The sequence below is a fragment of the Anguilla rostrata genome, chromosome 13 (assembly GCF_018555375.3).
Source record: "Anguilla rostrata isolate EN2019 chromosome 13, ASM1855537v3, whole genome shotgun sequence".
NCBI lineage: Eukaryota > Metazoa > Chordata > Actinopteri > Anguilliformes > Anguillidae > Anguilla > Anguilla rostrata.
In genome coordinates, this window is record NC_057945.1 from 6830389 (window position 1) to 6846562 (window position 16174).

Sequence of the window (16174 nt, forward strand, 5' to 3'; positions counted from 1 at the left end):
CTTGGTTTCTTTCACTTTATGAACATCGTCTACACCCAGGGGCGTCGTATTGTGGGGGCGGGGGGATGGTATGATTCCACGGGCCCTGACTGACAGGGACCCCCAAAAAAGTGTGCGGTAATTGTGCAGGGATGGGGTGGCCAGGGGCCAGGGGCACACAACGTGAGCTCTTTTCATGGGGCCCAAAATCCCTGGGGGTGCCCCGGCAGACATCTTTTTTTCCATACAGCCGGATGCTGACATATTTCCTTTGACAGTGCCCTGATGACCTGTGTGTTCATGCCAACCCAGCCTGCATTTGAACTGGTTTCTGTCACATAGCCTAGTAACTTTTGCTTTTGCTAATGCTGCTATTTATCATCAAAGTCAAGATTTGTTGGATAAAATGCATTTTTTTTTGTTCTTTTTTTTAGATGCAACAATTAGCAAGGACTAGAAAAAATGAAAATACAAAAGAAAGAAAAACAGGTTGGTATCTGTTTTTTATTTATTTTATTCTATTGTGTATTTATCTGTGTGATGCGTACGCACCTTTCAATATTATTCACGACCTTTATGAAGATGAGCAAAAAAAACTGCATTGGAAAAAAATGTTGCTAGTTCTGAGAAATATTTTAGTTCTCAAACATGTTCTACTTTAATTATATGACCCTATTTAAAAAAAAAAAGAAAAGAAATGGGGTCACAAATATTCACACCCCTGCTAATTGACCTCCATATGGGCTGTTGCAAAATCTTTCAGATCCTGTAATCTGCAAGTCATCCTTGTGGACTTCAGTTCAATTCAATTTTCTTTATCCGTTTAAGACTGGAGACTGAGTAAGCCACTGCAAAATTTAGGGTCAATAAGCTAATTTCTTGGTTGAATTTGTGGCATGTTTGGGAACATTGGCTTCATGGTGGGTGGGTTCCGGATCTTTGGTGGTTGCTGGAGCTCATAATTCCATTGACTGTAACTAGAGCTGGAGGACCAGCAGACCTCAAAACAACTAGGCCTACATGGCATCACAGGACTACCACCCTCATAACCTCACTGCAGGCATGGCAGTCTTCTGAAAATAAGCATCCTTATTCTGATGCCAAACCCACCGCTGTTCAAAAAAGCTGAATTTTGCTCTGGTCTGACCAAAACGCCTGGTCCTAATCAACGTTCCAGTGACTTTTAGCAAGTGCTGGATGCTTCATTTTGTTGAATGCCCACAACAGAGGCCTTTCGGCAACCCTTCCAGAAATTGCACTGCGGTGGTATCTGACGGTGGGTTTGGAGAATTAGTGTCCCCAGGAGGCAACCAAGTTTTGTAGATCTCCAACTGTGGCCTGTTAATATTTATTTGCCTCCCAAACCATCTGTCTCACTGTTTGTGGAGGCGATATGCACTTGCTTCCTCTGTCCGGCAGGTTTGCAACTTTACCAGAGTTTTCAACTTCTCCATCTTTTTCATCTGCTCCACTGTATTTTTTTAGACAATCTTTCAGTATTTCTTCATGAATTATTGCTTATTACCCGCATTATTCATTTTCTTTGCTCATCCTTATCAGAGACTTAAATAACTTTGCTGGGGTGTCCAAAAAAAAAAAGAAGTGTATGTGAGTATATGTTTTTATAACAGTTGTGTCTTTAAATTAATGCATATCAATAGCCAAAAATGGTGATACTTATATATCCTAAATGCAGAATTCTGTTAAAGTTATTCATATTCAATTTACAGAACAAATGCAGAGGTCGCAGCTGTTTGAATGGTGGGTTTGAGAATTACGCAGCCCAGAGACTATAACAGCCTGCGGTCTGGAGAGACTGTAACAGCCTGTGGTCTGGAGAGACTGTAACAGCCTGTGGTCTGGAGAGACTGTAACAGCCTGTGGTCTGGAGAGACTGTAACAGCCTGCGGTCTGGAGAGACTGTAACAGCCTGCGGTCTGGAGAGACTGTAACAGCCTGTGGTCTGGAGAGACTGTAACAGCCTGTGGTCTGGAGAGACTGTAACAGCCTGTGGTCTGGAGAGACTGTAACAGCCTGTGGTCTGGAGAGACTGTAACAGCCTGTGGTCTGGAGAGACTGTACCAGCCTGTGGTCTGGAGAGACTGTACCAGCCTGTGGTCTGGAGAGACTGTACCAGCCTGTGGTCTGGAGAGACTGTACCAGCCTGTGGTCTGGAGAGACTGTAACAGCCTGTGGTCTGGAGAGACTGTAACAGCCTGCGGTCTGGAGAGACTGTAACAGCCTGTGGTCTGGAGAGTGGCGTGCTTTCCCTCGGTAGAGATCCACAGGTCTGTAGAGGATGTAGAGGCCTAGCACAGAGGATGCAGTGGTCTAGCACAGAGGATGTAGAGGCCTAGCACAGAGGATGCAGTGGTCTAGCACAGAGGATGCTGTGGTCTAGCACAGAGGATGTAGAGGCCTAGCACAGAGGATGTAGAGGCCTAGCACAGAGGATGTAGAGGCCTAGCACAGAGGATGTAAAGGCCTAGCACAGAGGATGTAGAGATCTAGCACAAACTGTTTCTGTTCTTTTTACACTTTAATTTCAGCTTAACCAGCTAGGATAAGTGTCCGGGGCTGTAGGTGTTCAAGTCACCTGAACGCCACAAACTTGTGACTTCCTGGCAGGTCCAGATTTCTGCTTGTAGTAGCCACAGCCCTGGGAAAATCAGAGGCCTCATTGTCTCACACTACCAAATGACCTCATGAACAGCAGTTCATAGCTGACATAAAGCTGATTAGTGGCTTCTTTAGTAAACGGCATCTAGCAGAAAGGCCTGTTGGTTCTTGTGTAAATGTGAGTGATTCCTACCTGGGGAGAAATCGCTTAGCTTACTGAGAGCTTAACTCCCTATTCTGTAACGTGAAGTCATGTATTTATTTATTAATTTTTGTAGGGAGAAAGCCATGTGACTTCCTCTCTCAGTTGCCCTCAGAAGACTTTGACGTTAAAAATGGTTAAAAACAGAAAAGGTTGATTTATAAGCCTTAAATGTTTCCACTGCATGTGTGCTTATGCTGGTTTAGTAGTCTCTCTTTAGGAGAAGTGGTTTTTGAAGTGCTCAGAATAGCAGGATTCAGAAGAAGCGATTGCTCAAACTCCGTGTTCCGTACCCTGTTTGGCCCCACTTTTCGAATAGAGGGTACTTTGTGCAGAAGGCCATCGGCTGTCCTGGAAAACCAGGCCTGTAAAGTTTCATCCTTCCTTCTTTAACCTGATCCGTGGAGGTAGGACGGAAACCTTGCATAGTCTGTTTTTCAGATTGGTGAAATAACGAGAGAACAAAAGCAGGGAGGCGGGGGTGAAGGGAAGGGGGGTCTTCAGTGCTTCTGAACAGGGCCCGAATCTTTTAACATTTCTACAGCTTTGTTCGGACTGGAACTCTTGAGTGCTACTGAACCGAGTCTTCAGGTTGAATCCCATAAATAAAGTCATGAACCGAGTCTGCAGACTGCTACTCCGTCAGCTGAGAGCAGGGTGGGCAGTGACTGAGAGCAGGGTGGGCAGTGACTGAGAGCAGGATGAGCAGTGACTGAGAGCAGGGTGAGCAGTGACTGAGAGCAGGGTGAGCAGTGAGCAGTGACTGAGAGCAGGATGAGCAGTGACTGAGAGCAGGATGAGCAGTGACTGAAAGCAGGATGAGCAGTGACTGAAAGCAGGATGAGCAGTGACGGAGAGCAGGATGAGCAGTGACTGAGAGCAGGATGAGCAGTGACTGAGAGCAGGGTGAGCAGTGAGCAGTGACTGAGAGCAGGGTGAGCAGTGAGCAGTGACTGAGAGCAGGCTGAGCAGTGACTGAGAGCAGGATGAGCAGTGACTGAGAGCAGGCTGAGCACTGACTGAGAGCAGGATGAGCAGTGACTGAAAGCAGGATAAGCAGTGACTGAGAGCAGGGTGAGCAGTGACTAAGAGGATGAGCAGTGACGGAGAGCAGGGTGAGCAGTGAATGAAAGCAGGGTGAGCAGTGAGCAGCAGCCTGAGGGATGGGGCCTCCGTTCTGCATGCTTTCTGGGGCACCCCATGCTGCTTTCCCTTCCTCCGCTTCGCTGGACATTTTCCCCTGTCCTGTGTTTGTGAACGCCCGGAGGTGATGTTGCTGGTGTTATTTGACCCGGTGATCAGCCAGTCTTTTCCTAGCGAAAGCGTGTTGCGAGCACTAGTACTGCGCGCAGGTGCTGGTTAACCGCCGGCAGAGCTGACGGATGATGGCCTTTGAGCCTGTCCTTTTCACCGTCTGCCCCCCAGACTGAGCGCTGAGATCAAACCGGCTGGTGATGCCAGACCAGAATTGAGTGGCAGGTACCTGGCAGCACGCTCTGTCAGATGTGAAATGGCCAGTCTCTCTTCGTCTTTCCCCCTCTCTCTTTCTCTTGCTTTCCCTTCTGTCTCGCTTCCCCCTCTGTCTCCCTATCTCTTCCCCCTCTATCTCTTCTCTTACCCTCTCTCTCTCTTTCCCCCCTCACTTGGCCCCTCTCTGTCTGTCTCTTTCTTCGCCCATCTCTCTTTCCCATCTCTCTCTCTCTCTTTCCCTTTCCTTCTCCTTCCCTCCCCGCGTGTTCTGGCAGCGGAAGGGTTACCGCGGATACTGCGCGTTTACGTTGCCGTTTCCCGCAGCTTGGTACGGAGCCTGTTTCCGTGGCGACGGCCCTGTTTCCAGCCTGCATGCGCGAGCCCGCGCGATTCATTGACATTATCGTCATACCTGCCGGAGCAGGGCTGCAGGAGACACTGCCCCCCTCCCGCAAAAAAATAACTGCTTTCATAAAACGCGCACGTGCAAGAGGCCCCCAGCCACAACCCCCCCCCCCCCCCCCCATGTAAAAAAATACAGATGGGGGGGGTTTGAAATCGGACCAGGCAGGCTGAATCTGCCACCCTAATTTGCCATCGCAAATCCTGCATCGAGCGTGCACAGATGTTGTGTTTTCATTATTGCAATGTGCTGTGTTTTCCCCAACCCCCCACCCCCCCCACCACCCCCCACACACAGAATTTCAGACAAAGGGAATAGCATTATGCTAAGACCTGCAGGCCAGTCTTGTCGTGTACCTACAGGTATCTCTGTCAGCACTGGTGTAAATGGTGCTTTGAAAGAAAGCATGACGACACTGAAATTTTTACCCTGAGACAACCACCTCCCCTCTCCCCTCTCCCGTGCTTGGGTTTTTAATCTAAACGGGGGAGAAAAAGAAATTGTGGTAACCATAACACATTAGTGCCACTAGTGGCAGCCATTTTGAATTTCTCTCTTATTTTGAGAAAAAAAAAAAAAAGATTCCCCTTGTGCGTTGCTTGCGTTTCTACCACATCTTCCTTGCATTTTTCCTACGCGAGTGTCTGTGTGGCAGTTGGGGATGTAAACGGGGATGTTAGCGTGTCGTCATGAGATCCAGATGTTCGGCTGCCCGGGCCCCCTCTCCGCTGCGGTGCGAGGCGGATCTGACAGGCGCGGAACTGGGTCACGCCGTAGTCCAGGGTTCCCCGGCTCTTTTCGGTCCAGCTCACGCCTGTCGGCTTCGCCGTTCGGGTTGCCCCCCCCCCGTTACACCGTTCGCTTAATACGCTTCCGGAATGTTCTGGAGTCACACGAGGGCTTTCATCTCACGGAGGCAATATCTGTTAGCTCGTTTGCTACCTCATTTCTTCGGCTTCTGAAAATACCACTGAAACAGCCTGTACCTTTGTAGCAATTTTGGGGGCGGAAAAAAAAAAATCATGTTTTTCATTAGAATTCTTGTCGTTCCTTACAGGACGCGTCCATGTTGAAAAGCGGTTTGTTTGCGCAAAAAAAAAAAAGGAACATGAGCTAATTTGAAATCCTTTCATGCTTTCATAATCAAATCAAAGCACAGAATATTACCCCTCCTTTCCTCTCTGTGGATTGTGGGAAAATACATTTGCAAATTGTTTTGTGTAAATTCATTATGTTCTATGATTAGAAATGCTAACTGACTGTTTGATCGTGCTTAAGTGTCCTCAAATCCATCTGATTCAGTTTGTAGTTATTTACAGTGACTTTAGATCTCTCACAAGCATTGCCCCCCCCTTTTAATTATATGATGAATCACAGGTGTAGACCTCAGAGAAAAAGATTCATGTTTTTGACAGAATTTTAGGCAAGCGTTATTGACCTGAGGATTACTGAGGAGTGCTTGCATTTTTGTTTTATTTGAACATAAGCATGTATCATTTGGTACAGTACATTCATCTTATTCATTTTTGTATCATTCATTACTTATACATGCATTATATATATAGCTGCAAAAGCAGTATTAATAATTTAGCATTAAATATTCAAACAAAAATTAGCTAATCATTTTAGCACATTGAAAATAAATTGAACATTTGCATGAGTGGAGTCATTCCTTTCATTTTATTGCTCTTGGACTTCATCTCCCATCAGCCCGTTTGATGCTTTTTCATCCCGGCTGTATGGTGGACAGCCATTTTAAATGTGCCAGTAGTTCACATTGATCAGTTATTGACTCCACTGCAGTGGTGTTCAGTTTGTGTTAGTTGGTTTTCCTCATTTTGTTGTTAACACACCACTGTTTTTGTCATTTCTATTTTTAGTGCTGTTTATATTACATGGTATTGTGGTGGTACGTTGTCAATAATAGTACATAATAAAATAAAATACATTTCTGTAATTTTTTTTTCCTGCCCTGGTGCAAATCAATAAAGGTGCAACTGTGAGAGTCTCTTGACCTGTGAGTTTATGCACACTGTAAAGCAGGGACCTGTGAGTTTGTGTTGCACACTGTAAAGCAGGGACCTGTGAGTTTGTGTTGCACACTGTAAAGCAGGGACCTGTGAGTTTGTGTTGCACACTAAAGCAGGGACCTGTGAGTTTGTGTTGCACACTGAAAAGCAGGGACCTGTGAGTTTATGCACACTGTAAAGCAGGGACCTGTGAGTTTGTGTTGCACACTGTAAAGCAGGGACCTGTGAGTTTGTGTTGCACACTGAAAAGCAGGGACCTGTGAGTTTATGCACACTGTAAAGCAGGGACCTGTGAGTTTGTGTTGCACACTGAAAAGCAGGGACCTGTGAGTTTGTGTCGCACACTGTAAAGCAGGGACCTGTGAGTTTGTGTGCCACTGTAAAGCAGGGACCTGTGAGTTTATGCACACTGTAAAGCAGGGACCTGTGAGTTTGTGTTGCACACTGTAAAGCAGGGACCTGTGAGTTTATGCACACTGTAAAGCAGGGACCTGTGAGTTTGTGTTGCACACTGTAAAGCAGGGACCTGTGAGTTTATGCACACTGTAAAGCAGGGACCTGTGAGTTTGTGTTGCACACTGTAAAGCAGGGACCTGTGAGTTTGTGTTGCACACTGTAAAGCAGGGACCTGTGAGTTTGTGTTGCACACTGTAAAGCAGGGACCTGTGAGTTTATGCACACTGTAAAGCAGGGACCTGTGAGTTTATGCATACTGCAAAGCAGGGACCTGTGAGTTTATGCATACTGTAAAGCAGGGACCTGTGAGTTTATGCACACTGTAAAGCAGGGGCCTGTGAGTTTATGCATACTGCAAAGCAGGGACCTGTGAGTTTGTGTTGCACACTGAAAAGCAGAGACCTGTGAGTTTATGCACACTAAAGCAGGGACCTGTGAGTTTATGCACACTGTAAAGCAGGGACCTGTGATTTGTGTTGCACACTGTAAAGCAGGGACCTGTGAGTTTATGCACACTGTAAAGCAGGGACCTGTGAGTTTTAGTGCACACTGTAAAGCAGGGACCTGTGAGTTTGTGTTGCACTGAAAGCAGGACCTGTGAGTTTATGCACACTAAGCAGGGACCTGTGAGTTTATGCACACTGTAAAGCAGGGACCTGTGATGTTGTGTGCACACTGTAAAGCAGGGGCCTGTGAGTTTATGCATACTGCAGAGCAGGGACCTGTGAGTTTATGCACACTGTAAAGCAGGGACCTGTGAGTTTATGCACACTGTAAAGCAGGGACCTGTGAGTTTGTGTTGCACACTGTAAAGCAGGGACCTGTGAGTTTGTGTTGCACACTGTAAAGCAGGGACCTGTGAGTTTGTGTTGCACACTGAAAAGCAGGGACCTGTGAGTTTGTGTTGCACACTGTAAAGCAGGGACCTGTGAGTTTGTGTTGCACACTGTAAAGCAGGGACCTGTGAGTTGTATGCTAGCTAGCTAAAGCAGGGACCTGTGAGTTTGTGTTGCACACTGTAAAGCAGGGACCTGTGAGTTTGTGTTGCACACTGTAAAGCAGGGACCTGTGAGTTTATGCACACTGTAAAGCAGGGACCTGTGAGTTTGTGTTGCACACTGTAAAGCAGGGACCTGTGAGTTTATGCACACTGTAAAGCAGGGACCTGTGAGTTTGTGTTGCACACTGTAAAGCAGGGACCTGTGAGTTTGTGTTGCACACTGAAAAGCAGGGATCTGTGATATAATAAGTTGATTTTAAGTTCAGCTAATACATTTAGTTGGATTCTTCAGTAGGACGGTTCAGTGGACTGTTTAATCATTCAGTTTTATGATTTCTCTTTATTTTCATGGAACTGTGCTTACATCTTCTTGCATGAAAGTGTCTCTTTCATAATAAACCCCCTCAAAAAAGTGGTTTTTTCAAACCTTACTTCCCAAAAAATATAAATGGATTTTTAAAAAAGTGGTTGGGTGTGTGTGGGTGTTGAGGCATACCTCAAAAGTGGGCTGAGGAGTTGGGGGTGTGAGTGTGGACCTGAAGTTTGCTCATTTAATTGAACAGCGATAGACAGCCAGACAGTCAAATGTGACCATGCAGGGCACATTTCAGTTGAGACAGATTTAATATAGCCTCTGGGGGAAAAAGGACAGAGAAGGGCAACAGGACAAGGTCCAGATATAGAAAGACACAGGAAATTGAATTAACTGCTGATGAAAGCTACCACCAGTATTGACAAAATATGTACCCCACGCGTATTATCTCTCCCGCTGGATATTTACTTGGTGTAATTATGCAAATGAACCGGTCTGGGACTTAAAAGCTTGTCCTGTGAATGCGGTGATTTCAGGTTGATGGACAGCGCAGTGGAGAGGTGTCGACTCCATTGTGCACTTGAATGAGCTAAGGCTAAAGGGAGAGCATGTAGCGTGGGGGTGGGCCTCTGTACTGAAGGTGTGACCAGTCTGTGCAGGTCCGGGCTGTCTTGCCTCATCCAGTATGCCTCTGGGATTGGTTCATGTATATGGGAGTTTTCACAGCCAGTTCTTAAACCAAGCTGTTATTTCTTTCCACAGCTGCAATCACACTTGATATTTTTACCTGAGGTCATCATGGTGCTTACCTCCCAGTTTTTGTGGTCTTTTATCACACACACTGCCGGGTAGATTACGGCTTTTCATTTCTTATACGTCAGATTACAGATTCTGCATCATCTTTGGCTTATCCGTTTAGAAATTGAGTGTGCAAGTGTGCAAATTTTGTTTATGGTGAATATATCCCTTATATTAGCTAGTGTTTTTGAAGTGGGGAGTTATTTGGCATAGTCTCCCAGAGCTCTGGAGTTGTTGGTGTGTTCCTGACCAGCTTTGCACAGTTCTAGCTGTATTTCAGTCCGGGGGCCCCAGCTCTGGACCTGAAGAGCCACGGGGTGTACTGAACTGTTTTTATGTTTTTTTTTAAATGTCTATTCTAACTTATGGGGGAGGGTAATGGAGAATGCTTTTTTCTGTGCTTCGTTGTTTTTCTGTGGTTTTGGATTACATGCAGTTTCCGATAACCGGTTTCTTTTGTCTCCACTGATTCTTCTCTTGCAGATGTCCACCACCCAGTTACTAAAGCACAGTCAAGCTACAGCCGCAGCTTCTACTGCCACTGACCAAAACGCACAAACTACATTTCCCAGAGGTCCCCTGGTCTCGGAGGAACACAACAGGGCTCCCGGTGGGCTGGCCAACCACTGCATGTCCCGCGGCAAACCGGCGGGGTTTGGGGACGCGGGTCGCGGAGCCGGGCGCCTCGCCCCCTCCCTCCCGTCCCAGCCGCCGAGCGGCGAAGAGGAGGACGACGGCGGGGGCGGGGGCGGGGCCCGGGTGAAGAAGAAACGGAAGAAAAAAGACAAGAAGGAGCCGGGCCCTTGGCAGAAAGCGGAGAAGGAGGCGAAACCAAAGAAGAAGAAAGAGCCGAGGGAGGGGAAGGAGCCCCTCCCTCGCAAGTCCAAGGAGCCCAAGAAGGCCCGGAAGCCGCGGGACGCGAAGCCCAAGGCCCCACGAGACTGCAAGGCCGCGGCGTCCCCTCCCAAACAGCGGGGGCGCAAGGCGAGGTGAGGCTGCGCTTTGCTCCGCTCCTCTCCTCTGCCGTTTGTTTTCCCTCCATCCTGGGGCCCCGTCGGGCCGCCCCTGCGTTTGGGTATGCAGCGGGGGGCGGGGCCGGGCCGGCCTGTTGTTTTCCACACCGCCTGAGAACGGGCGGGGCCTAAGACACACAAACGCCTTAAGAGCTGGGGCCTCCTGGTTCCACGCGTGCTGCCGGCGAAGACTACCCCAGTCTAATCTGTATGACCGTCCCTGTTTTATGTGTAGAATCCAGCAGGTTGTTTTCTCCCTCCGCAGTTAAAGACGGGTTCGGATGCTGAGTCACATACTGAGTCACATCCGAATCTCTTGCCCTTACCCTGACGGCTGAGATGTGGTTGTTTGCAGGGTGCTGTTGTTGTACTCTTGTTGAAGTGAACTTTTTGCTAGTTTTTTTGTCTTTTTGTTTTTTTACGTAGTCATCTATTTTTTTTGCAAATGTGTATTTTACAGGTCAGATGAGCTGCCATTAAAATTTGAGAGTAACTGAAGGGGAAATTAGAGCATCGTTTTGCAAAGTCTGTGTATGGTTTTAAAAAAAACCAAAAAAAAAACACCTACGAAACGAGATGTGAGGAAACAAACTTTTTTTTAAAAATTTAAAAAATTTTTACAGTTGGGTTTTTCTTTTTTAACCGATAGTTGTCTGTACAACTGGTGCCTCTGGACCTTATCAAAAGGGCCTAATTTAGTGTTAATAAGTTCAGATTCTTCTTCTTTCTGTTGCTTTTTGTGTCTGTTGGACAGTGACAGAAATTGTCAGTCAGCAATAATGTGAACCCATAGGAGCCCTTCTATCTGTGATCAGGTGGTTTTCTGTACAAAATGCAGTGTTGCATTTACTAGCTAATCAGGTATTAGCCTACATGTACCAGTAGTGTTATATTTACTGGCTAATAGGGGATTATATTTACCAGCAGTGTTACATTTACTGGTTGGGGTTAAAAGAAATGTTTTTTTCTTTCTTTTTTTGTGGATCTGATAGTGTGACCCCTTATAGCTAGATTTGGTTTCTGGTTGACATATGAAGTTTCAAGGAAAGACACATAATCTCTTTTGCAAAATTTTTGCAATAGGAGTCTTTGTGGGGACCTGTTAGAGGTTTTTTTTTTTTAATTTCATTTAAAGGCTTAATATTGTGAACCACACAAAATAAGGTTAAGGTTTCCAGTTCATTTTTTCTAGCTGAGTGTGGCGTAGATGGAAACTGGCAAAATGTAAATTCTGTGCTGATATCAGGACACTTTTTTAATCACAAAGAGTTGCTTTGCATGGAACAGCCTGCCATGGTGATGCTGTAGAGACTGAACCCTTTGGGGTGTTTGAGTTTCATCGTATGCAGACTAACTGGATATTCTCTTGTTTGTAGGTAAATAAGTCTGGATGGGCTGAATGGCCTGTTCTCCTCATAGTGTATTCTTATGTTCTTATGTTCTAGATGGACTGAGTGGCCTGTTCTCCTCATTATGGATTCTTATGTTCTTATGTTCTAGATGGACTGAGTGGCCTGTTCTCCTCATTATGGATTCTTATGTTCTTATGTTCTAGATGGACTGAGTGGCCTGTTCTCCTCATTATGTATTCTTATGTTCTTATGTTCTAGATGGACTGAATGGCCTGTTCTCCTCATTATGTATTCTTATGTTCTAGACGGGCTGAATGGCCTGTCCTCCTCATTGTGTATTCTCATGTTGTTCATTATCTGGAGCTGAGCGCCCCTCTGCTGCCCCCTGTCTTCCACAGAGAGCAAGGTCCCGTGGCGCCGGAGAAAAAGAAGAAAGGCAAGCGGAAATGCGAGGCCTTGCCGGAGGCCGGCGACAGCGACGAGTCGACGTCCCTCTCCGCCCTGGCGACGGGGAACGAGGAGAGCATGGACGCGCTGGACAGCACGGTGAGACCCCCCCAGAGACCACGCAAATGGGAGGTTTCTCTCTTGAGACGGGAGAGAAGAAGGTTGGACAGAAGAGTCACCTGGATTCGGTTTTTAATCACGAGGACAGTTTAATTAGACTTTACATTGTGTTCACTTATCTACAGGAGCGTACAGTAGAGAAGAACATCAGTGTTTCTCACAGGAACACAAGAATGCTCCGTCACCAAGAAAGCACACAGGCCCATTCATAATCACTAAGTGTAACATTAGCCTAGCGAGCAAGAATTCGTACTGTAACAAAATAAGGTTCCACTAGATGGATAACTTATCTTTACACAGCTAAAACTCTGACATTAGCCAAAAGAAAGTCCAGTGAAAAAAAGAAAGGTAGATAGGTTTATTTATAGGATGTCAGGGAGCCACAGTGCAAACTGAAGAGGTGAGTCTTCTGCGTCGGAAGATGGGCAGGGTTTCTGCTCTTCTGACTGCAGTGGGAAGATGGGCAGGGTTTCTGCTCTTCTGACTGCAGTGGGAAGATGGGCAGGGTTTCTGCTCTTCTGGCTGCAGTGGGAAGATGGGCAGGATTTCTGCTGCTCTGACTGCAGTGGGAAGCTCATGCCACCTTGGGGGCAGAGCAGACAGGATTTGTGACCTGGATGTTCAGGTATGTTAGGGGGATGACCAGCAGTAGCAGCGCATAGAGGTCTGGTAGGTGTGCAGGGTCTGATGATCTTTTGAATTTTGGAGCTGTCCCTTTAGCTGCCCGATAGGGCGGCACCAAGGTTTTTGAGTTTTATGTGAGCTGGTACTGGTGGCCAATGGAGGGAGATGAGAAGGGGAGGGGCTTGGCTGAGTCTGAGGGAGCTGTAGATCAGAGGAGCAGCAGCGTTCTGGAGGAGCTGCAGAGGTCTGATGGCCGAGGCGGGGAGGCTTGTGGGAGTTGTAGTTGTCCAGACGGGAGATGATCAGTGCCTGGGTTGAGTAGGTGGTAGTAGAATCTACACGTCCAACTGCCATGCTGTTCTCAGAGGAGTAGAGTTTGGTGACCAGGACCTCTCTGATATCCCTGGCAGATGAAGAGGATGGCACTGTGGTGCCATGCCGGGGGAGGGACGGGGCCAGCAGGGGGGAGAGACTTAGCTGGGGAGTAGAGAAGCTGAGCTCCAGCCAAGTTGAGCTCCAGCCGATGATTAGCCATCCAGGCTTGAGATTTCTCGCAGGCAAGCTGAGATGTGTGCTGAGAACAACATATCAATGTGGCAGAGAAAGCTGCTTGTTACCCCTGGAAGAATGGTAAGATGGGCTATTTATGGATTTAATGCTAAAGTCAGGTGTTTGTCAGAAGTTCACACATAGTAAAATGGAAGAGTCCTTAAGGAAAATCTCACCTGTGCGTCTGTTAAATGGGCTAACGTGTGAGTGTATGTGTGTGTGTGTTTGTGTATGTTTATGTGTTTGTGTGCATGTGTGTTTGTGTGTGTATGCGAGTGTGTCCGTGCGCGCGTGTGTGTGTGAGTGTGCTATTGTGACTGTGTGTGAGTGAGTATGTGAGTGTGCTACTGTGACTGTGTGTGAGTGAGTATGTGAGTGTGCTGTTGTGACTGTGTGTGTGAGTGAGTATGTGACTGTGTGTGTGAGTGAGTATGTGAGTGTGCTGTTGTGACTGTGTGTGGAGCTGTCTGTAAGGAAGGTCTCTGTGTTCTCAGAAGCGGCGTTCTGGCAGGCAGGTGAAGCGCAGGAAGTATAATGAGGATCTGGACTTTAAGGTGGTGGACGACGACGGGGAGACCATCGCTGTGCTGGGCACTGGGAGGGTCCCGGCTCTCAACTCTGCTACCCTGGCCTGGCAGTCAGAGGTACACACACACACACACACACACACACGCACGTACATACACACACACACACACACACACACACACACACACGTACACACACACACACACATACGCACGTACATACACACACACACACACACACACACGCACGCACGCACGCACGCACGCACGCACGTACACATACACACACACACACATGCACGTACACACACACACACACACACACACACACACACATGCACGTACATACACACACACACACACACACACACACACATGCACGTACAACACACACACACACACACACATGCACGTACATCCACACACACACACACACACACACACATGCACGTACATACACACACACGCACACGCACGCACGCATACACACGCACGCACACACACACACACACGTACATACACAGACGCGCACACACACACACACACACACACACGCACACACACACACACACACACACGCACACACACACATGCACGTACATACACACACACACACACACACACACACACACACATGCACGTACATACACACACACACACACATGCACGTACATACACACACACACACACGCGCACACAGACGCACGCACGCGTACGCACGCTTGCATTAATCATTCCCTTCTCTCGCCCCAGGAGCCCCCAGAAGACGAGGCCAACATCATAGAGAAAATCCTGTCTGTCCGTGTGAAGAAAGAGGTACTGCAAGACGCAGGAGTTTTTAACGCCACGCGTTCAGATCCATTATCCCCAGATCGGCCCGTGTTAGCACCTCTCTTCTCCCCTCCTCTGAACGGGGCTCCTTTCTCTCTCTCTCTTAGACTTCTCCTGGCGAGGCGGAGGAGTCGGAGGAGTTCTACGTCAAATACAGGAACTTGTAAGTGCTTCATCAAAGGCGGCTCTGAAATTTGCTTTGCCTCGTCTTCCCCCATCTGGATTTCGGCAGTTTTAGTGGGGGACCAGCTGACACGTTTGCTTTAGGAAGTCGGCTCTGGGTGTGATTTTCTTTTCTTTTTTTCCTCCCTCGTTCATGTTTTTTTTTAAGCAATTAAAAGAACGAGCGCGCTCTGCAGCGTTTCCCTGAAGTCCTGCTGCCGTGATTGTGTCTGACTTTGGTGCTTCACTTTCCCTGAATCCAGCTGCAGAGCTCCCAGGTGTTCTGTGTGTGTGCGCGCGCGTCTGTGTGTGTGTGTAGGTGTGTTTGTGTGTGTGTCTGTGTGTGTGTGCACGCGCGTGTGTGTGTGTGTGTGCGCGTGCACGCGCATGTGTGTGTGTGCGCGCGTCTGTGTGTGTGTGTGTGTGCACGTCTGTGTGTGTGTGCGCGCATACATATGTACATGTGCGAGAACATCAGATATTCATAATAATGTTGTGGCTTTCCAGTAGGGACTGAAATGTGTGCTGACTCCAGATAATACCCGGGAGCACTTAAAGTGGCATGCCCCGGGGAGGCTGAAGGAATCTGTGCTGAAATATTGTGTGTCTCTGCAGCTGGTGCAGGGCCATATGGTGCGAATCGCACTGCGTGACGCTCTGCGCAGGCTACCTGCTTATTTTAGGACTGGCGTCATGGCTGGCGTGCGGGCCGCTGCTGCGGCCTCCTTATATAAACCCCCATCGGGAGGGGGGGCGTGGCTAGACGAGGTTTCGCAGACCCCTTAATGACTTTCAGTCTGATCAGTATCAGACCCCAGGTGCTTCTGATCAGTATGAGACCCCAGCTTCTTCTGATCAGTATCAAAGTCCAGCTGCTTCTGATCAGTATCAAAGCCCAGCTGCTTCTGATCAGTATCAAACCCCTGCTGCTTCTGATCAGTATCAAACCCCAGCTGCTTCTGATCAGTATCAAACCCCAGCTGCTTCTGATCAGTATGAGACCCCAGCTGCTTCTGATCAGTATGAGACCCCATCTGCTTCTGATCTGTATCAAACCCCAGCTGCTTCTGATCAGTATCAAACCCCAGCTGCGTCTGATCAGTATCAAACCTCAGCTTCTTCTGATCAGTATCAAACCCCAGCTGTGTCAGATCATTATCAAACCCCAGCTGCTTCTGATCAGTATCAAAGCCCAGCTGCTTCTGATCAGTATCAAACCCCAGCTGCTTCTGATCAGTATCAAACCCCAGCTGCTTCTGATCAGTATCAGACCCCAGCT

General features: G+C 47.7%; 1 protein-coding gene across 3 annotated transcripts in view; it reads left to right on the forward strand.

Moving 5' to 3' along the window:
• The window catches only part of chd6 (chromodomain helicase DNA binding protein 6), an 81747-nt gene that overhangs the window by 17061 nt on the left and 48512 nt on the right, over positions 1 to 16174 (forward strand). For all 3 annotated transcript variants that reach the window (XM_064306179.1, XM_064306181.1, XM_064306180.1), the window contains exons 2-7: positions 414 to 468; positions 9754 to 10259; positions 12034 to 12181; positions 13870 to 14019; positions 14656 to 14718; positions 14841 to 14896. In XM_064306179.1, the coding sequence (XP_064162249.1) occupies positions 442 to 468; positions 9754 to 10259; positions 12034 to 12181; positions 13870 to 14019; positions 14656 to 14718; positions 14841 to 14896 (950 nt within the window). In that variant the 5' untranslated portion in view covers positions 414 to 441. The remainder of the gene's footprint in view (positions 1 to 413; positions 469 to 9753; positions 10260 to 12033; positions 12182 to 13869; positions 14020 to 14655; positions 14719 to 14840; positions 14897 to 16174) is intronic.